This window comes from Cryptosporidium ryanae (assembly GCF_009792415.1).
Source record: "Cryptosporidium ryanae isolate 45019 chromosome Unknown contig_15, whole genome shotgun sequence".
Classification (NCBI taxonomy): domain Eukaryota; phylum Apicomplexa; class Conoidasida; order Eucoccidiorida; family Cryptosporidiidae; genus Cryptosporidium; species Cryptosporidium ryanae.
The window spans coordinates 94,405-114,999 of NW_027125571.1; the positions used below are offsets into that span (position 1 = coordinate 94,405).

The following is a 20,595-nucleotide window of genomic DNA, read 5'->3' on the forward strand; positions in this document are numbered from 1 at the left end:
ATAAGCAGCTTACTCGGACGACTACTCAACTAAATAAAAAGTCCTCGTGATTTGTATACCTGTGTATTAAACAAATTCGTGCAAATACAACTGAAAGGTAACAAATGAACTCCTATCTCGCTACGGCAGGGACTGCTTCGTTTGAATTGAATATCTCTATTATCGCCCGTTCAAGAGCTCGTCCAAAATAACATCACAACACAATATATAAATATATATGTGTATATGTATCTTAATTCCTATTCACCTTACTACCTTGCCTTCTTCTCAATCGCGTTTATTTATCTCCACTTTTAGTTTATACCAACAATGAATCACCCCTCTTGTTTATTATGTAGCTATCTGCCGCTAAGCGGCGCCACGGCTTTATTACTTAATTAATACTGGGAGAACCGTTTGATTATTCCTATAACCATTCTCAAATTTGAATCATTCATTTCACACTTCAAACTAAAGCACGAAAAAACAGACTGCAATAGTTCCACTACTTCAATAGGATTGCTCCTGTTCTATCCTTAGATTTTACGAATCTCACACGTCTTTTCTTGTGTATTCTGAACTTCATTTGGCGGCAGCAATAATACCCTGTATAATTTTGAGTTCACAACAAATGTGAATAAAAGCTAAACGAATAGAGCAATAAGCAAATAATGGAAAGAGAAGAACAACCTTTGTTGAAGTTCAAGCGTGAGTGAGACGTTTCAAAAAGATATTTGACTCTTTCAACGCGGAATAGCCACGAATACAAGTATATACACCGACATCAATAGGCAGAATGTATGCACATGCCAACTGAAATTCGTTCTTGAGTAGAAGCTGGTCGTTCAGCAACTTAAAAGTATAAACAGTATTAACAATTTGCTTTGATACAGGGTTAGAAGTGTTTTGTGGGAGCTGTGACTGTTATAACGCAAATACAGGGAAAATCAAAATGAGTAAAGCAATAACAACACTGGTTTTGGAAGAAGAAACTATAGGTGAGGATTTGAACACAGGCGATTCAAATTGCGGTAGAATTAAAAGTTGTAAAACTTCAGAGTTAAAAGTGTTGAATTCAGAAAAACAAACTCGGAACGATGACTCAAATTTTAAGAGGGAAAGGAATAAGTCGTTGTTGAACGTAACTTGGGACAAATCTACAATAGATAATGAGATGATGAACAAGAAAAAATCAAAAAAATGCTGTATTTACCATAAAAAAAGAGAGTTTGGAGAGTCTTCTTCTGAAGATGAATGCAGCAGTGAGGATGACCACTATAAAGGCTGTAACAAGGATAATAATGGTAAAACAAAGTAAAAGTTAACTTGAGAAAATACAATAGCAGTTTTCACTGACTTACAACTTAAATAAATATAAAACTAGTGTCTGCAAGGTTTATATATAAATCGAATAAACGCATTGTATTATAATGTATTTATATACGCAATAAAACTAGGCTACGCTTACTTTAACATATCCTGAATTTTGCTGGAGGTGTACACCTTAAGAAAGTTTCTAATTCTATCAGAAGCAGCTTTGCAGGCGACAAAGGCTTCCTGAATAAGATTTTCAACGACTTCCTGGTCACTTTTCGCATTTATGTCAATAGTAACGGGATAAATCTCGTTATCTGTACTGTTAATGGCCAACAAAAGATTAGTTTTCAAGGCTTCAGCTTCCATTTGAGTTAGGTCGTGGAAAATATGTTTCCCAAACAAACCACATGTAGCGGACACAATTAGGTCTTTCATATTTACGCCTGCCAAGGCAAGTGCTATGCTAGTTGCATTAATAGCTGCGGATTTAACACTTCCGTCTCCCTCTACGAGCATAATATTAATTGTTATCTGCGATTTATTGTTAAACTCCCCTATTACGGAAGAGAAGGTTTTAGATATAAACATAGAGTTTTCTATACACAGCTTGTCATTTTTTGTTCTTCTCCTTCTATCTTGGGAAGAAAAAGGAGCAATTTTAAAATTGCAGCTGATATTCAAACCCGAATTGTTTCCCGGTATTGGAGTTGGGCCTATAACAGATACAAATAACTTGGTTAGACCTTGTTCAAAAAAAACACAGCTATCTATTCCCTTATACCTGTGGTCATATATAGTACAATTCATTCTTCGTATTTCGTCTGCTCTTCTTCCGTCCTGACGAAAACCATGTGTTGAAATTAGTTCGTTCATTTTTCCGAAAAAAGGCGAGATATATGTTGATTTTTAATTGGTACTTGTTATTCAGTTTTAATAATGTACTAAACAATGACAAAATTCTCGGAAAATACTATAGCTAAATCCTCAGGTATCTCTCAGTCATTAAAATGCTTTATTAAAGCTAATTCACTGGTGTTTTATATTTCCCTATTTTTCTCTTGCTAATTTGTTGCTTTGCTAATATTTACTATTTGATCGCCTTTGCCGGCACTAGTGATTAAACCCCGGTATATAAGCAGTATAAATAAATACTAAATAGTTCACGCCAGAAGCTAAACATCGTTTAATTTTCTAACATGTGCATGGTAAGTTAAATAAAGACACTTATGGTAATATAATGTGGTAAACAACGGTCTGATAAATTTTACATATAGAATACAAATATACACAAACTCATAGTTGTGTGCATCTTCTTTTAATTTGAATAGATATAAAAAAACCAAACACGAGAGGCATAAATGCCTTCGAACAATATTAACTTTGTTTGGTTTTCTCCGTGAGGACAATATGAGCAATTTAATTGGTTTATAGAAATGTGAATGTCAACTAAGCGTATTTGTGTAAAGCAATATTTGGAAATGTTGAGTTTAAATACAACTGAAAAAAAAGATGTATTGTTGTTTAGTGACTTAAACTCAGACTTTAAAGGAAAATACAACCCCAAACTTATTCCAAAAGTCATATCATTAATAGATATGGACGCATTTTTTGCTCAAGTTTGTCATATTGAATACAACATACCTAGGGAAAAGCCATTGGCAGTGATTCACAATAACTTGGTGTTAGCATTAAACTACCCTTCCAAGGAAAAAGGACTGACAAGAGGAATGAATAAGGATCAAATACTTTCAATTTGTCCCGAAATAATTATACCAGAAAACATTTTTGTAGACACATTATCCGCAAATAAAGGTTGTGAGACCGAGTATTCAGCAAGCAAAAACTGCGATTTTGACTTAAATTTGCATTTGGAAAACGGTAAAGACGAAATAAAAGAGGGATCAATTGGATTAGAGGAAGGAGGTCAGGATAAAGAAAATAAAAAATTGTTACTCGACATATTTAGAAAAGCGTCCAAGTTAATTTTTAAGTCCCTAACGAGTTACCTACCGTATTGCAAATTTCAAATATCCTCTATAGACGAAATATACTTTGATATAACAGAGTTAGTGATAAAGATTTTTGATGTGTACATTGACATAGAAAACGAGAGTGAAAGCACTGAATGTGTTAGAAAATTGAGCGAATTAAACAAATTTTTGTGCGTTAGCAGTGAATATAGCATTGACGAAAGTGATGTTAAGGAGCTGAAGAAGAAGAATGAATTAATAGACTATATAAGAGTTTTGTTTCCAGAGCTGTTTAACAAGAGTGAATTTGGAAATATAGTTTACGAACTATACGATTATAACGATAATATAGCAATAAATAACGAGTATTGTGACAATAATTATTTTGGAATCACAAACTTAACGTTTAAAGAAATGTGTCTGATAATAGGTTCAACGTTAATTTACAGAGCAAGAAAAAGGTTATTGAGCGAAACAACATATACATGTAGTTCAGGAATATATGTAAATAAACTTTATTCTAAAATGGTAAGTTCTCTGAGAAAGCCCAATAACCAAGTTTTGTTATTGCCTAGGTGGTTTGACAGATTTATAAGCGAAACAAACATTCTAAAACTAAGATATTTGGGTGGAAAACTGGGAAAAAGAGTAACGGAGTTGCTGCCAAAAGTAAATAAAATTAAAGATTTACAAAGATATACTGTACTGCAACTAATTGACTTATTTGGAAATAAAAATGGCACATATTTATACAATTCATCGAGAGGAATAGACAATGACTCTGTTTCAAACAACAAAGTAAACAGCATGCAGTCATCAAAAGTATTCGGGATACCACTTAAAAGTATAAGTGATGTGGAGAGGTGGTTGATGGTGTTTTCAAATGAACTTTACAATAGAAACTACAGCAACTATAAACAATTTAAAAGCAAACCGACCAAAATAGGCGTTAAATTGAAGGATGCCAACAGAGTCGTTAAGATTAAGACGAGCGACTTTAAGTATAAATCAGAAATACCTACAGTTAAGGACATATATGACTGTTCTAGACATATACTTTACACTAAATTTAATAATAATGACTCTGATTTGTTTATTGGAAACAAAAAACCACCTAAAGATGCTAAATTTCTTCTACCCTGCAAATACCTAGGCATTTCTTTGTCTGGTTACGTTAAAATAATCAACAACAAAAAAATTAGTTTTGAATTTGTTTCCGATATTGGTTCAATTATTAAAAATACAAACAATGCTCAAGTTAACAATAGTGTTGCTTTGAACAGTAGAAGCGACATTAAGGTTGAGAACTGTGACAATAAATGTAGGTTGTTCTGTGCTTTAAATCAAGACACAGAATATATGGACACCGATCTCATTTTAATGAAAGAATTGGAGTCTCAAGAAACACAAGACAAATGTGAATATTTAACCACTAGAGAAGACCTTAGTAGTGACACTCCTGTTACTTCAAACGATATACCGTCACGGAATTCAAAAGTCAAAAGAATATACAACGACTGGCCGTTTGAGTACCAATATTCAAAGAGAAACAGTACTTTGTTTAAAGCAAAGAAAAAATCAATCAATCTAAGTATGAAAAGAATTTCCTCTTTGGGCAGGAAACTCGATTTGATGAGCATCATTAAATCCCCAAATAGTCAAAGTGGGAAAACCTACATTCAAACAAAATTGCCACAAATAGATTACTCGAGGGTACAAAGAGAAAAGGATGTGCACGTGCACGGTCTGGTTGATCATCTTTAGTACCGTCACAGTCAATACTAAACAAGACAAATACAGAGTACAAGAATAAACTCTTAAACAAAGAAAGTAAAAGATGGTCTCTTAATTATTTCAATAATCTACCAATAATATTAATCTAGAAAAGGCGGAATTGCTTGCGAGCAGTCCCAAATATCTGATTCTTCTCGACCTTTAATACATTAAATCTAACGGTCTTAGACAATGGACGACATTGTCCCATTGTAATAATGTCTCCTTCCTTAACATCAAAACATGGGGAGCAGTGAACTGACACATTTTTATGTCTCTTCTCGAATCTATTGTATTTGGCCACGTATTTCAAATAGTTTCTTCTGACGACTATTGTCCTCTTCATTTTAGTAGATATACACATACCTTTTAATATACGTCCTCTAATGCTTACATTACCGGTAAACGGACATTTCTTGTCAATATAAATTCCAGTCTTGGCTTCTGTAGGTATTGAGAAACCCAAACCTGGGTCTCTAAAGTATCTTGGAATCTTCGATCCCTTTTTTGATAGAAGACGTTTATCACCCAGAAACACAGTCTCTTGTTTTTGGAATGCCTTCTCTGTTTGGGCATCTATGGCTGTTGCTTGACGAGCTTTAGAGGACATCTTTTTTATTCTCTCTCTTTTGTGCCGTTGTACTGACCTTATATAGCTGGTTCAATTGCTATTCAAACCGGTTCTTCTATTTTTTAAGGAAAACCTTGCAAATTAATTCCCCTAATAAATTAACTTATTTTTATTCCGGTACCACTAATTATAATTTAATCGACTATTTTTCCTTAGAGACGCCATAATCTAATAATATTAAAATTAAATAAGCACTATGTTAAATAGTATACTAATTTATAATAAACACGCCTTCTAAATTCACTATTTATTTTCGTCATTATTGTCTATTTATTATGCCCATAAAACAAAGAGGCGGGAAATTCTAACCTATATAAGAAAGAATAAGTATTGAAACTTAGTTTGACGTTCAAATGCACAAATAACAAAAAATGAACAAAAAGACAGTTTATGCGCAGTTTGTTTGTCTGATTTACTCTAAGCTTCTTTCATTTGTTTTATTTCGTACACAAGCAATTATATTTGTGCCGTTTTTATTTGTGTTGCTCGATATAATGTTAACTATGATTTGTCTAGACAAGATAGCGATTCCTTGTGTCTGCTATTTTATTTAAAATACACAAAGTAAGCATAGGAGTAGTCAATAGAAGATTGTCGTATTCGCCCCCGAAAAGTTCTAATGTAGCTATTGCGAGGGAAACGAGAACTCGAAGCAGAAAATCGCTTCCAAGCACATATGTTGTCAGTAATGACACAATGAATATGGAAAGTGACCCTGCCACCTTTAAAGTTAATTAGTTGTTTAAGTAATATTTAATCAATGAAGAGGCCTTTTAAACTTGTAAAAATTTACCTTTCAACCATTCAAATATTATTGGAATGGTAAAAGGGAATAGCAAGTATCAATACTTGTATCCACTTCAGCTTTACCTTAATCCTTTGCTTTTGATCATTTCTCCATTTTCATAAAATTAATAAACTTACCGTCTTTTCCTTATATAATTTTGGTTCCGGAAAAACATTACCTACTATTGCTCCAATAGGGTCGCTATATATAGAAGGTGCAAAGTACCTCAAGTCTAAATCAAATAATGACCAAATACAGACAAGAATACCAAAAAAAAGTATTCCCTTATCTTTGTGTCTCGCAAACTTTAACTTAAATACATTGGGAAACACCCAAACACATGTTACCATCAACGTTGCTATGCATATTTTCAATATTCTAGTTTCAACTGTATTCGGTACAAATAAAGCATAGGTGCCTGCAAACATATGTACCAATTTTCTACGACAATCACCAAAAGTAAAAATAAATATTTAAGTTAATTTTATGATAAATTAAGTGAACAAGGAAAAAACGATGTTTTGTTAAGTTTATAAGTAAAAAGGGAGCAGGAAAAACGACCTTCAAACCAATACGTGTAAATTGCAACGTCATCAGTGACATAAGTGGTTGAAAGCAGTATGAGGCATTTCTTCCTGATTATTCACATATTTAAACTAATTTACCTTGTATGCATAACTGAAAAGTAATTTGTATTTTGCAAAAACAATATTACTACAAGAAAAATTACTAAGTAAAACAACATCACCATCTTAATGAACTGTTACATGCATATATGAGTAAATTCGTAATATAGTTGACTCTGTTTACCAGTATGTATTATTATTTTACTTTTGTACTCACATACACATATCTATCCAAACCCTCTCACTTAGCAGCCTGCTTCCCACGACTTAAATAGGATAAGAAGGGCGCCAATTCATCAATATGTGAAATGACAAATTTTACCTTTTGCTATTGTATAATTAAATAGCACTTGGAGAGAATACAATTTGTTGTGGAACTTTGTATAATAGAAGCAGTTTTCGTCAAGATCAGTAGGACGAGGTGGAAAAAGAACAATTTAACATATCTAACTGAGAACAATATAGTCAGTACCAGCCTTCTTTTTGACTAAAGAGAAACAAGCTACTTTAGCTTCCCATATTTTAATATTTTAAATTCAAATTACATTAATTTAAATAAGAAATATTGAGCACAGACTTTGAAAAAATTGATACTATTTCATTTTCACTATAACGGCCATACACTCGTGATATAACTAAAGAATGAAAAACGGCGATTACAAGTTGGTGTGTTTATGGCTAATTAGGGAGTATTTAGGAGACTTGGAGCTGTCAAAAGCAGTAAAGTATATAAATAAAAGTTATCCTGAGCTTGAAAGTATTGATAATAAGGTAATAAAACAATATAAAAAGATTCCAAGTATTGAGCACTTGATTAAGCACTACAGCGAAGATAGAAATTTAAAATTTAGTGTTACAAAAAACAAACAGGAAAACAAGTCAGCAAGTATAGAAAAGGTTAACGTTAATAAGAATGAAAAAAAACGAACACATAAACAGGAAAAAAAAGAACAAGAAAATTGCATTGAGACTAACAAAAAGAACAAAACATATAATTTAGGTGAATGTAAAGGAGATGGTGAAAACACAGTTATAGATGTCAATGTTGACAATGACGAATCTCAGTATGTTTCTGCATCTATACAACACAGGTTCAAAAGAATAGATGAGAATAAATATAAAGACAAATTATCTGACAACAGGCTAAGTGATAATTCATATTGGAATATGAGAAAGTACAGTAGCCACTCCGACGACTTTGCCTCAAAGGCTGCTTTTGAACTCGGACAAGTTAGGGGCAAGGGTTTTAGACAAGAAAAAGCCAAAAAAAAAAGATGCTCCTGGAAAGGAAATGGGACTATTTCTACAGGTGTCAGTTCTATACAGTTTAGTGACTCCGACTAAATAATTAATTCATTTTTTCCCAGAGACTCATTGTAGGATAATTGTAAAACAGTAATAGCCACTATTTTACTATGATATCCTTTGTCTAATTATAGCATTACTGACTATTTAATAACATGCTCTTTTCCTTGTTACTTGTATTTTAAAATCTACACATCGATTTTTACTCTTGTTGACATTCGTGTTCGTAATTTGACTTCATTCCGCTAAATTCGCCACTCAAAAGTTCTTATATTCTGCTTTACTGTTTCTGTTTCACCCTTTTGTTTACCTTTCAATTCAACATTTGTTTCCACTCAATTTCATTTATTAAATAAAATATGCATAAATAGATTCATTGGGCGGGTATTTTCTTCTTCGTTTTGTTTTCAGAAGCAACAAATTTACAAAATAAATTTGCATTGCGCTGTATTTGGGAATATAAGCGGAAGTGGGTAAATATAAATACAATTAAACGGTGTCGGTAAATTATTGTTGTTATGGCTCACCGGTTAATAGCATTATAAGATAGTTCTACAGGCACTTTATGTTGTTTTTGGTGTAAAGTAAATATACAGAATAGGTATAGTACACTTTAAGTCAATAAACAGACGAAACACACTATAATATTGAGTTTTTAAAGGTAAGTAATATGTGCAAAGATACTTAAAAAAGGAAAGAGTATATATGAGAGCAGTGACTTATACTTGTTCCAGAATGTTATTTATTTGAATTGAAATCATGGAGATGAAAGACAAGAGGTCCGGTTTGTTTTCAACGATGAATGGCAGAAATAAATACACTAAATTTGAGGATGATAGAGGCAATAGGGGTGCAATCTTTGGAGGGAGTAACAACAATATGGTAAGTTTAATTATACTTTTTAAAGCAGTGTTTGTTATTTCTCATTTATTCAAAACAAAGTCAATTTTAGAAGAGCAAAATGACCAGTATATGATTGATTTAGAAGCAAAAGTACAAGATTTAAAGTATATAAGTACAACAATGAGACAACAAGTAAAAGAAAGCAATGACCTGCTCTCAAGCTTAACTGACGAAATGGGTTCTTTTGGAGTTTTATTAAAGGGAACAATTACAAAAATTAAATCACTTAGTGGTACTAGCAACTGGAAACATATATGGGCAATGTCACTATTTATATTTTTTGTATTTTTGATAATGTATATATTATTTAAACGAAATTAAACAGTTATATAATAAATGAATAACTTTTAATGAAAACGGAATAAAAGTAAGATGCAGCTCAACTTAAATTTATGACTACTTATTCTCATTTTTTCTTTTGTTTTGTCTACTTAATGTATAGTACTATGTTTTAAGATGATTATTTTTGAAGAGAGTATCAATATTATCCCAGTAGTTTGAGTAATGATAGTTGATGTCTAGCTTAATTAATAATCATACACTTGGTATGAGATCCTTCTGACTTGAAAAAGCATTATATATGCTGTGAACGTTAATTACATTGGTATTGCTGCCGTTATTTCTTTTGTCCCTATTCATTTGTTTGTTCACTTTTGCCATTAGTTCCAAAACAAATAACTTCGAAACGGATGAAACAACCAGTGCTATTTCTTCAATATTACTTGGAATGTATCTATTTTTTTGTTTTAATACCGATTGAATGTAACTTAAACTATCCTCATTACTCTCGCTTTCATTTTCAAAGCTAACATGTCCAGAACCAATTAGATAATCCAACACTTCAGATAAATCAAATCCAGAGCTCCTGCAATTTTGTATAGTGGAATCTATAACCTCGTTTCCTGTGACCTCACTGCTCTCGCTTGCCTTTACAGATACGTATTCAAGAATTAAATCTATTTCCTCATCATTTAACAACTCGTTATTTTCTTCTTTTTTTTCTGGACTTCTTCTTACATCAGACATATTATTTCCGTCGTTCACAATACGAGAATAGTCTATTTCCTCCTCTATATTGAACATATCATCATTCGTGATGTTAGATGATAGTTCTGTTAACTTGTCGTCAATATAGCTACTCATTGAAAATGTGTATCACTTTAATTTCACAAACTCAAAAAAAGGATTTAACCAAAAATATCAAAACTCTAATTACTTGAGAGTGAAGTTCGGCCTCGTTCGGCACTAGATTAGTTTTGTATTTAAAACTCCTACTTCTGCTTCAGTACCTAGCTAAAAAAGAACCTGCTCAATGTTGGAGTCACATACTATATTTATATAAAAGTATATATGCCTTTTGCTTAATTGTGGAAACACGAAATTCAATTTTAACCTGACCTTAAGTAGCCTCGAAGGCAACAACCGCCAAGGCGCCAACGGCTAATTTATGACTTTTCGAAAGAAATTTATCATAACTGCAAACAGTGCCTATAATTCGAAGTTTATCTGTATTTGTTGAGGAAGTTAAACCAAAATCCACCTTAAACATTGGCATTAAGTTGTGCATATTTTCTTTGTTTTCTGGATGTAAGAGAGAGGGATTTACAGCAGGAAGGAACGCTAATTAGAATTCGTCTTCACTTTTAAAAGAGAAGAAAGGAAGCAGAATAAAATAAACGGAAAATGTGTATGTTTACTAGTTCAAATTCAAGAAAACATGTGAATTTGTTCATGAAAATTATTTTTAATTAAAGTGTGTAAATAAATATTAATGTGTGAAGCATGTGCAAATATAAGTATAAAAAATATCTAATTTTTTTTCCATGTATTAAAGATTAAAAAGTACTCAAAGAAGTGAGGCTGCTTTGAATAAAGTTTGCAAAAGCTATTTTTAAATTATACCTTTATGAGTATAGAAGCAATATATATTACTGAATTTTACACAGTTTATTAATTTATAGAAAAAGCTAAAACACTTTCTGTGACAACGGTTACTCATTAATTATTTACGTAATAATATTGCTATTTTGATTTTAAGAGGTAAAATAAAAAGGACTAAGAGATAAATATATAACATTACAGTACTATATATTTTTAAATTAAATTTAAGATTTGTATGAATGGATAAAAGATAAAATATACAAAAATAGCTTTAACAGTGGTTTTTACTGAAATTCAATAATATATTGAAATAAAGTACCTTAATATTATGCATTTTACACATAAAAATATATAATAAACGAGTAATAGATGCCATTTCACCTGTTAACAGGTAATTTATAAGGATACAATGAGAAATAAACTTTTATTTGGAGTGTTATTATTGCTTATCATAGTTTTAAATGATAGTGAGTGTTTGAAAGTAAGAGCTTTTTTGTTTGGACTTGGGGGGGGTGGTGACAATGAAAAGAAAAAACAAGAAGGTTCAGATGTAACGCAAAAGCAGGGTGAGTCAGGAAAACCAGAGGGAGTACAAGGTGAACACAAACAACCAAGTGAAACGCCAAAACAAGGCGATCAAGGAAAGTCAGAGGGACAACAAGAACACAAATCACCAAATGAAACACCAAAACAAGACGATAAAGGAAAGCCTGAAGGAAAACAAGAAGAAAATGGTTCATCTACATCTAATAATGAACATGGGATACTCCCATTTATTCCTTCGCCGCCACCCCCAGCACCTCTATTCTCAAATAATTCCAAATCAGAACCGGCTGATCAGCCAGGTCACCATGGATCACCGGAACATTCAGATCATCACGGACCACCTTTACATGAGGGTGAAGAGAAGAAGGCCTCAAACTGTTCGTGTAGTGGAGAAGCAAAGCCAACTGTGGACTGTTGTCATGAAGCAATATTCGGAAAAAGTGAGGGATTAGAAACTCATAACGCGAAAATAACAGGAACAATAACGGGTACAATAACGGACACAACATTAGTAACAAAAACAGGTGATTTAATATCAATTAAAAATGAACCTGATAGACCAGTGCCCGAGAGTGATAAAAAAGAACATCCATCAACATCTTCACATGAAACTGAAATAAGAGAGCATAAAGATAAAGATGAAACGGTCAACAAGTCAAAGCAATTGGAAACAAAAGGGGAATCAAGATTTCCAAATGGAGCAGTGTTCCTTCCTCTTGTGTTGGACGCAAATACAGGGCAATATGGAGTTGAGTTAAAAAGTATCGATTTGTTATCAATGAACAAGGAAGAGAAGATTAAGCCTTACGATATGCTAATTCCATTTTTGAATGAGGAAGGTCAAATTAAATTTGTAACTAGAAGGCGTTTAAGACAACTAGTCAAATCAGGACTTTCTAAAGGTTTAAGCGATGCCTTTGGAAAAGAAACACATAATTTTGATGGTGGAAACGATGACAAAGAGACGGAATCAGTTAGTTCTGTATTGGGATATAAAGACGAGAAAAAAGATGAAAAGGACGAGAAAAAAGATGAAAAGGACGAGAAAAAAGATGAAAAGGACGAGAAAAAAGAAGAAAAGGACGAGAAAAAAGAAGAAAAGGATGAGAATAGTGGAAAGGGTAGTTCGGTTGTGGATGCTGCTAGGAACGCTGCTAAAAGTGCCAAAGAACTTCTCCAAGAAGCTGAATCAGTATTAACTGGAGGAAGTCTGTTTGAATCTTCGGAAAAGGAGAAAAGCGACGGTAAAGATAAAAAGGAAGAGAATAAAAACGATAAAGAGCACGAAAAAGATGAAGACGAGGGGGATAATAAGAACGGTGACAATAAAGATAGCGAGGACAGTAAAGAGGATAAAAAAGATGAAAATAAGGACAAGGGAGGAGATAAAGACGAAAATGATAATAAAGAATCAAGTGAAAACTCTGATGAACAAGACGATATTGTAAGTACACACGAGTCTGAGGAAGAAGAAGAAGAGTAATACACAAACTCCCATTTTAATTATAATAATAACTATATATCATTGAAATAATGTATAATAACTACGAGACCATAGGGATATAAAGCAAACGCATTTTACTAGATAGTTTAATTTTGAATAATAAATAGTCGAATAATTTGTTTTATGTCCTATTTATAGTTGCCATTTAGGGTAATTATCTAGATTAGTTTGTTTTAGTTTAACTCAATACTTTATTACAAAAATTGATACGCCTTTAACAGATTGCAATTTTAGCTGTTATAGTTTAGCTATAATTGGTCCTGAACTAGTAAATAGAGGAATCTGAAGAGAAGTGTTCATTTGGAATAAAACTAAAGAGACTAAAGTAGAATTATGTTTGAACAGAAAGTAAATTGAGTAATGAAACGAAGCTATGTATAAAATATATATATTTTCAAATAATATTCATTGGAGATCGTGTATGGAAAGACCATCTAAAAGCTCAGAAATGTCGATCTGATTCACTTCCTCCTCCTGAGTTTCATTATAATCGTAGCCATACTCACTTCTTTGTTCTTCTTTTCCAATGTCATCGATTATGGTAGAATTATCATTAAAGTTGTCTATCATCATTTCTCCGGACAAATTTTTATTATTTTTCTCTTTTTTAATAATGTGTCTTGGCCTCCTCATTTTCCTATATATCTCTCTAGTGGAATCTTGAATTCTTGGATCCCAGTATAAATTAACCCCTTTCCTCATCTCATAATCCTCCTCAAGTTCGTTTTTAAATTGTTCTATATCTTCATTCTGAGTTGCAATTCCAGAATCACCGTCGTAAGAGACTTGTTTATGGAGCCTCTGGAGAACCCAGGGACGTTGCATAATAAATGTTTGTGAGTTTTCATATTTAACAAGATTTCTATCATCACTGTTACTGTTGTAGTAATACTGGTACTCTCTTTTAAAGATCTTTTTAACAATAATAACATCATGGTTCCTCTCTCTCCATTGTATAAATTCAGAGGAATCTTCAACTGAACCAAAGTTATTCAACGTTCTAAAGTCGTATCCCTTAACCAAGTCACCTGGATGAATTATGTTTCCAAGGTGAGTAGTAACTATTATGCTTGAATCAGGTTTTCCGAGATCTGATTCCTTACATAATTCAACTTCTGCTATAACACATGACTTTTTGTTTTTCCCACATTCCTGAGCATAGGAACCCCTGAGTATATCTACATTCATAACATAAAAGTCCACTAGACTCGAGCGAGATAAAAGAGGAATCAATGAGTTCTTGCTTGTATTGCCTGCAAAACCACCACTGGCATTATTTCCTGTAACTCCCGCATGCTGCCAGTATTTCTCCTTAGCCAAATCAACCTCTCTTCCAGTAAACGGATCCAGCAAACAAAGCCTGTTTGTTATCTTTTTGCAAAGGAGAATGGAGGAGGCTCCTCCTAATAGTGTTGTAGACAGGCTTTTTGGAACAAAAACCACATCGTCCTTGCAAATAGGCGATAATTCAACTGAAAATGTGAACTTATTGTGGTGTGTATTGCTATGTGAATCGTGTGATATAAGTTGACGACTGGTTTTAACTTTTGCAACAAAATGATGGGTTATAAAGTCAACGAGGGTTTGTGCGTGATTCTTTTGTTGAAACTGAAAATCTAAACCATCTGGTTTTTCAATTATATTAGACACTTTTTCATGAGCGCCATTCTTTAGTATGAGCTGTTCCAAGTACAAGAATGTTCTTTTGTGTTGTACTCTTTGTCTAACCTGTACAACTGCGTTCCAGGTGTGTGGTGTAAAACTCCTTTTGCAATCATCGCATTGTTGTCCTTGCAAATAAAATTCAACTATTATATTTTGCTGAACTATCGCTCCATTCATTATCTCCTTTTGAATTGTACATTTAACTTTTAGTCTCTTACTATGCGGTTCTGTCCATATAAATGAAGCATCTACCAATCTAACTGTGTTCAAGCCTTTTATTTTCTTTAAACACAAAGCCAATAACTCCCTGCTTTCCAATTGACATGACACCCACGGTGGCTTCTGAAACCTCTCACATTGTCTGCAGTAGGGAAGAACAACCTGTCTTGAAATACCTTCTGTTATATCTATCTCAGATCGAATACAGTTTATACACATTCTAGACTGATTTGTTTCAGTAACCATTCCACATACGCAGCAATTCATGTATTGAGGACGTTCTACCGTTGAGTAAACTCCTTCAAAAACACTAGAGGAGTCTGGAGAGCTCTTGAATATGTTCATTTGGCTGTCCATATTGTTTGCTTGAATACTTTCAAACATCTTTCTTTTCGTTTCCAGGCACTTAATTATGCTTCCTTATCCTCGTTTATCCCAATAGGTTTAATAGAACTCCAAAAAAAAAAAGAGACCTATCCTTCTGTTTATTCGCTTGTTGACTCTGTACTTCCACCGTAGTGCTTGTTTATTTGTCCTTCCCTCAATCTGAATTTCTTTCCTGCCACTCTTGCCGAATTCTGTGATTGATCTATATATCTCCTTCGACAATAGTCAGCGTATAACAAGTATCTTACAACCTCCACATACACTGATCCTCTTTTTTCATATAACTAAAATAAGACCGTACCTTCTCTACCAAATTGTCAAATATTACTGTTTTGTCCATTTTATTCCCAACTTTGCCGCCTGAAACTTTGCAACCATTTAGGTAAGCAAATTTATTTGCGGGTATCTACATTTTGGCGGTAACGCTTCATTGTTTATTACGAACATGTGATTGCATTGCTTGAATTTCCATACAAAATAGGTAGGCAATTTAGTTGTGTTTGATTACAAACCTTTAATGTGAAGGAGTTAGAACTCAGGGAGTATGACATATAACTTTGCAGTGTTGTTAGCTATTGAATAGAGTTGTCCGTTGTGATCTCACAAAATCAAAGTTTGTTTCGTCTTTAAAGGTCTATTCCGATTTAACCACTCTTTTTTAATTATTGAGTATCATTTTCATCAACTTCTGTTACGCACAAATTTAACTATTCTCCCATAAACTGAGGTTAATTCTAGTTAATTTGCTATTTAATTCGAATTTACACTCGTGTTTTCGTGCACTCAGCCATCTATTCTAAATATCAAGGGAAGATAATGAGAATTAATTTGATTTTTCAGAACGAATTCATGCTAAAACAAAAACTACACGCTTGAATCAAAATCATATTAGAAATAAAATGACACCAGACAAGACGAGGAAAACGGTTTATCTGAAGAGTTATTTCTGAAAAGAATTTAAGATACGTCACAAAATAGATGAAACATAAAGAAGAAAGAAAGATTATTGAGAGAAATGGAGAACGAATTTTTAAAAGTTATCACTTATTTAAATTTTTTTGTTAATTGTAAATTTAAAAGCAAGATTGAGTTTTTTTAAAAAAGGGGGGGCTAGGGATGGGGTACCCGAGGCGGAACAAATTTAGAATTAAATAGCTCAAAAAGATTAAGGGTGAAAAAACACTTCAGCATTAAAAAATTATATTTATAGGATAATATAGTTTTTTTATTATATAATAAGGAGGGTTAAATAGAACAAAATTGTTTTAGAATAACATATATATATTTAACAAGGATATTAATATAAACAAGTAGCAATACTGCAATTCTTGAATTTTTTAAATTTGTTGTAAAAATTACAATTAAAAAGGATAAAATTATAGATAACTTGGAAGGTAGTGAGTGGAGTAAGGGTTTAAAAATAAGCAACAAAAAAAGAAAGAAGATGTCCGGAGAGGATGGTCTTTCGAGTATTCCCATGGAGGAAATGTCTTCCAATAAAAGATTAAATGCGATAAATTCTAGCAGTTATGAGGACATTGATGGTAGTAGCTCTAATGTTGGGACAAATGTTGATGATTCGAGAAATAATGAGTCTTCTAGTAACTCGAAGACTTTAGTTGAGAATATCTGTTCAAACTCCCTTACTGAATACCTAAATAATCAAAACAATAATAAAGAGGAAATCACTGATGAGTTCATAATGATAAACTCAAACACAGAAGTTGATGAAAAAACTTCACAAGAAGCAGAAATGGCAAAAATGGGTGATATTAATAATAATAACAAAAGTAGCAGCAGCACCGACAGCAATAATTATAGTGGCATTAGGAATGAAATAGGAGAGGTGGTAATGGAAGAGGTGGTAGCCAACGTAGAAGAAAACAGCGAAAATAGATTGACCATTATTGTAAGACCTTTGAATGGAAGGGATTTGACCGTTTCATCTTCTATTAATTCAACAATAAGGCAATTAAAGGAGGTAATAGAGGTTCAAAGTGGCATTGAGGCTGCAAACCAAAGACTTATATTTAGAGGAAGATGTATGTTAGATAATGAAACCGTTGGACATTATTTCAATGAAAGTGGTGTCATTATACACTTAGTTCCCTATATTAGAAATAATAATTCACAAGAATCTGGTCCTGAAGGAGTTGTTAGACAAGAAAATTCAAATAATAACAGTAACGGCAATTCGGGAATACCTGAGATTAACTTTCAGAGTTTCTTCCCAGAGTTTGGTAGTGTTTCTGGTTTAAGTTCAGCCTCGGCTTTTGCGGGGGGTTTTCCAGGAGCAATGATGTTTGGTGCAATAAGACTAGATAGAGAAACCGGAACTACATCTGAAACTGAGGACTTAGTACAAAGGGTTCTAAGAAGTTTCGGAGAGGCCGTGAGTAACTCGGGAATAGAAGGTGGCATTATTAGAGAGCAAAGTATTGGTACTGAGAGTGATAATAGAAACTTCAATTTTCATAGTTTACCCGGAAATGTACACAGATCAACGAGGCTAATTAATGTAAATGGTATTTCAGGCAATAATAATGCTGTGAATACATCTCCTAACGGTATTGGTGTAGTTTCAACACAAAACAGGAGGGTGTCTCAGGATATCAGAGCGTCTAGAAGAAGCGAGACTCCGGATAATATTAACAATACAGATATTAATTCAATTCCGGGAAGTAGCAGCAGAGTTGGAACGAGAAATAATGACTTAAGGAGTGAACACATAGGTGGTAATAATCCAATGGGGAGAATAGGAACAATAGTTTCTAGAATATTCCAAGCATTCAATCATCCTATGGCAGATATAGTTAGAGATCCTGTTGGAAACATTTCAGTATCAAGCAGAAGAACAAGTCGTAATATTGGAGTCGATTCCACCTCAAACAATAACTCAGCTACACATTCTGGTACAAACATTGCTTCTACAAATAACAATGATACTAGTTTAATGTACAATACAGCGAGAAATGTTTTAGGAGGAAACAATAGTGGTGGCACAAATGTAAACAATGACAACAATGTTGCAAACACAAGATCTGGGATGACCACAACAAACAATTCAACGGAAATAGGAGTAGCAGCTACAACGGCTGCGGCAACAGCAATAGGTGGAGCAGCAACTACAGGTGCAGCAAGTACCAACTCGAGATCTGAAGTTGGCTCTAACTGGAATCAGTTTACTGCTGCAAGTGGAATGCCTGGAGTACTTCCAATTAACGGACGTCCGGGTGTGTCAGTTACAACGATTCCATTTGCCAATTTGTCTATTCCTGTTACAATTAGGGCAACTTCTTCTACAAGAATTCCAGCAGCGAATATTTCTGGTGGTGGTGTTAGAACAACATTAGGGGTTGGAAGTGCGCCTGGTGCAGGATTATCTGGAAATTCAATAAATTATGTCGGTTCAGATGGTTCAAATTCGGCAAACAGAGAGGCTAATATGAACAATTACAATAATAGAAATGATTTATATAGGAGGTCCTCAGACAACTACTTTAGGAATATATCAGATATTTTAGAAGAGTCCGCCTCCCAGCTGCAACTCGTAGCTTCGGGAATAAGAGAAATAGGGGGAATAGAAGACCCAAATAGCAACAGAAATAGTGCTACGTACTTACCTCCGATACCATGCACTACCTCAAATTACCTTATAAGCAACAATAATTCCGCGAATAATGGTGTAAACGTAAACTCCACAGACTATGTTCAACATCATTCTCATAGGCTTTATATTTCGAACGAGTTAATATACAGATTTTTACCTTGGAATTCATTGAACGATTTGATGAATATCTTGGAAAGAGATAGTGGATGGAGAAGACCTAGAATAGGAATTCCTCCACAGCCAATAGATTTACATGAATCTGGACCCCTTTCCGTGTTTATATCTGTTTATCTTCAGGCACTATTTGTTGTTCAAAGCAATCTTTTGCAGGTTCAAGCTTGGCAGGAAAGATTTGCTAGACTTGATGTTCCAAGACTTTGTTACACTGTTCATATGCTGACTCTTATATCGCAAATATCAGCTTATCTAGCTTCTCTTTTGGCCTGGCTCTTCCACAATATGGCTCAACATGTAGAACAAGACAGATTGGTTGACACTCTTCAATGGGGAAGGAACGCCAACGAAAACGAAGAAGCCCCAACTGAAAATTCAAGTAACGCTCAGGATATCAGTGACAAAAACGCAATTAAAAACGATTTGAATGAAAACAACATTCAAGACATGTATATAGATGATAATTCCAATTCGAACAAGGAATCTAATTTAAATGATGATTCTATTGTTGCTCCAATAAATATCGATAATTTAAGCATTGGGACCGAAGCTAACACTAAAGACATAACTGAAGAAACCGGAGGAAACTTTCAATCAGGCTCTTCTTCTATTTCCTCAATTAATAATTCAAATAATAATAATGATAATATTGACCGTGGTAACTTGGTTAATGGTAGCAGTGTCAATAGAAACAATAGAAATTACTTTCTCAGACCATTCAGCACTGCTTACACAATGGGAAACCTAAATCCAACAAACAATGCCTTTGGGATATCTAGATTAATAAGAATTCAAACAAATGATATCAATGAGATAAATAGAGGAAGGCACGAATCTACCAGAGATATGCTAAGATTTCTCGTACGACAAACTGAAGCCAATCTAAATTTACCATATACAAGGGTAACTGCTCACAATAATCTCAACAATGAGTATCGTGCAATGTTTGTAAGGGATCTTTTGAGCAGTGTTTCTGACAATCCAGATTATATAAATGATCAAGATAGATTTCCATACATTAAAATAATATTTTCAGCTCTAAATCAAAATGACGAAAATAACAAAAGAGAGTAATAAACTGACAAGTGCAACTGAGTCTGAAGATAAATAAAATTTGCTTTAACTCGCAATAATCGCTATTTTCCCTTTGCGTCTTGTTAAAAGTTTACAAGCAGTTAAAGTAATGGCTAGCTGATTTTTATTTATTCTTTTATAATAGTTTTGTTTTTTTTACAAATGTTAATGTCTCGCTTTGCCCCCAATGCACCGTTCTTGTTTTTTTAACTTAGCTTTAATTACTACTTTAAACAGGAATTAT

At 33.4% G+C, this 20,595-nt stretch overlaps 10 protein-coding genes across 10 annotated transcripts; 6 read left to right on the plus strand and 4 right to left on the minus strand.

Annotated features, from left to right (window-relative positions):
* Positions 1–931: 931 nt before the first annotated feature.
* Positions 932–1,297, plus strand: FG386_000620 (uncharacterized protein; the record flags this gene model as incomplete). The annotated part of the gene is made up of 1 exon (XM_067339964.1): positions 932–1,297. One exon carries the CDS (start codon positions 932–934, stop codon positions 1,295–1,297), a length of 366 nt encoding a protein of 121 aa, XP_067195643.1.
* Positions 1,298–1,443: 146 nt separating this feature from the next.
* FG386_000621 (uncharacterized protein) lies at positions 1,444–2,169 on the minus strand (the record flags this gene model as incomplete). The annotated part of the gene is made up of 1 exon (XM_067339965.1): positions 1,444–2,169. One exon carries the CDS (start codon positions 2,167–2,169, stop codon positions 1,444–1,446), a length of 726 nt encoding a protein of 241 aa, XP_067195644.1.
* A 605-nt stretch (positions 2,170–2,774) lies between these two features.
* On the plus strand, positions 2,775–5,030 carry FG386_000622 (uncharacterized protein; the record flags this gene model as incomplete). Its single annotated transcript, XM_067339966.1, has 1 exon — positions 2,775–5,030. The coding sequence occupies one exon, from the start codon at positions 2,775–2,777 to the stop codon at positions 5,028–5,030; it is 2,256 nt and encodes a 751-aa protein (XP_067195645.1).
* A 296-nt stretch (positions 5,031–5,326) lies between these two features.
* Positions 5,327–5,649, minus strand: FG386_000623 (uncharacterized protein; the record flags this gene model as incomplete). The annotated part of the gene is made up of 2 exons (XM_067339967.1): positions 5,327–5,379; positions 5,406–5,649. 2 exons carry the CDS (start codon positions 5,647–5,649, stop codon positions 5,327–5,329), a joined length of 297 nt encoding a protein of 98 aa, XP_067195646.1.
* A 2,076-nt stretch (positions 5,650–7,725) lies between these two features.
* Positions 7,726–8,427, plus strand: FG386_000624 (uncharacterized protein; the record flags this gene model as incomplete). The annotated part of the gene is made up of 1 exon (XM_067339968.1): positions 7,726–8,427. The coding sequence occupies one exon, from the start codon at positions 7,726–7,728 to the stop codon at positions 8,425–8,427; it is 702 nt and encodes a 233-aa protein (XP_067195647.1).
* A 720-nt stretch (positions 8,428–9,147) lies between these two features.
* On the plus strand, positions 9,148–9,612 carry FG386_000625 (uncharacterized protein; the record flags this gene model as incomplete). Its single annotated transcript, XM_067339969.1, has 1 exon — positions 9,148–9,612. One exon carries the CDS (start codon positions 9,148–9,150, stop codon positions 9,610–9,612), a length of 465 nt encoding a protein of 154 aa, XP_067195648.1.
* A 213-nt stretch (positions 9,613–9,825) lies between these two features.
* Positions 9,826–10,434, minus strand: FG386_000626 (uncharacterized protein; the record flags this gene model as incomplete). Its single annotated transcript, XM_067339970.1, has 1 exon — positions 9,826–10,434. One exon carries the CDS (start codon positions 10,432–10,434, stop codon positions 9,826–9,828), a length of 609 nt encoding a protein of 202 aa, XP_067195649.1.
* Positions 10,435–11,581: 1,147 nt separating this feature from the next.
* FG386_000627 (uncharacterized protein) lies at positions 11,582–13,201 on the plus strand (the record flags this gene model as incomplete). Its single annotated transcript, XM_067339971.1, has 1 exon — positions 11,582–13,201. The coding sequence occupies one exon, from the start codon at positions 11,582–11,584 to the stop codon at positions 13,199–13,201; it is 1,620 nt and encodes a 539-aa protein (XP_067195650.1).
* A 426-nt stretch (positions 13,202–13,627) lies between these two features.
* On the minus strand, positions 13,628–15,490 carry FG386_000628 (Upf1p-interacting protein; the record flags this gene model as incomplete). The annotated part of the gene is made up of 1 exon (XM_067339972.1): positions 13,628–15,490. The coding sequence occupies one exon, from the start codon at positions 15,488–15,490 to the stop codon at positions 13,628–13,630; it is 1,863 nt and encodes a 620-aa protein (XP_067195651.1).
* A 1,447-nt stretch (positions 15,491–16,937) lies between these two features.
* FG386_000630 (UB domain containing protein) lies at positions 16,938–20,351 on the plus strand (the record flags this gene model as incomplete). The annotated part of the gene is made up of 1 exon (XM_067339974.1): positions 16,938–20,351. The coding sequence occupies one exon, from the start codon at positions 16,938–16,940 to the stop codon at positions 20,349–20,351; it is 3,414 nt and encodes a 1,137-aa protein (XP_067195653.1).
* Positions 20,352–20,595: the final 244 nt, after the last annotated feature.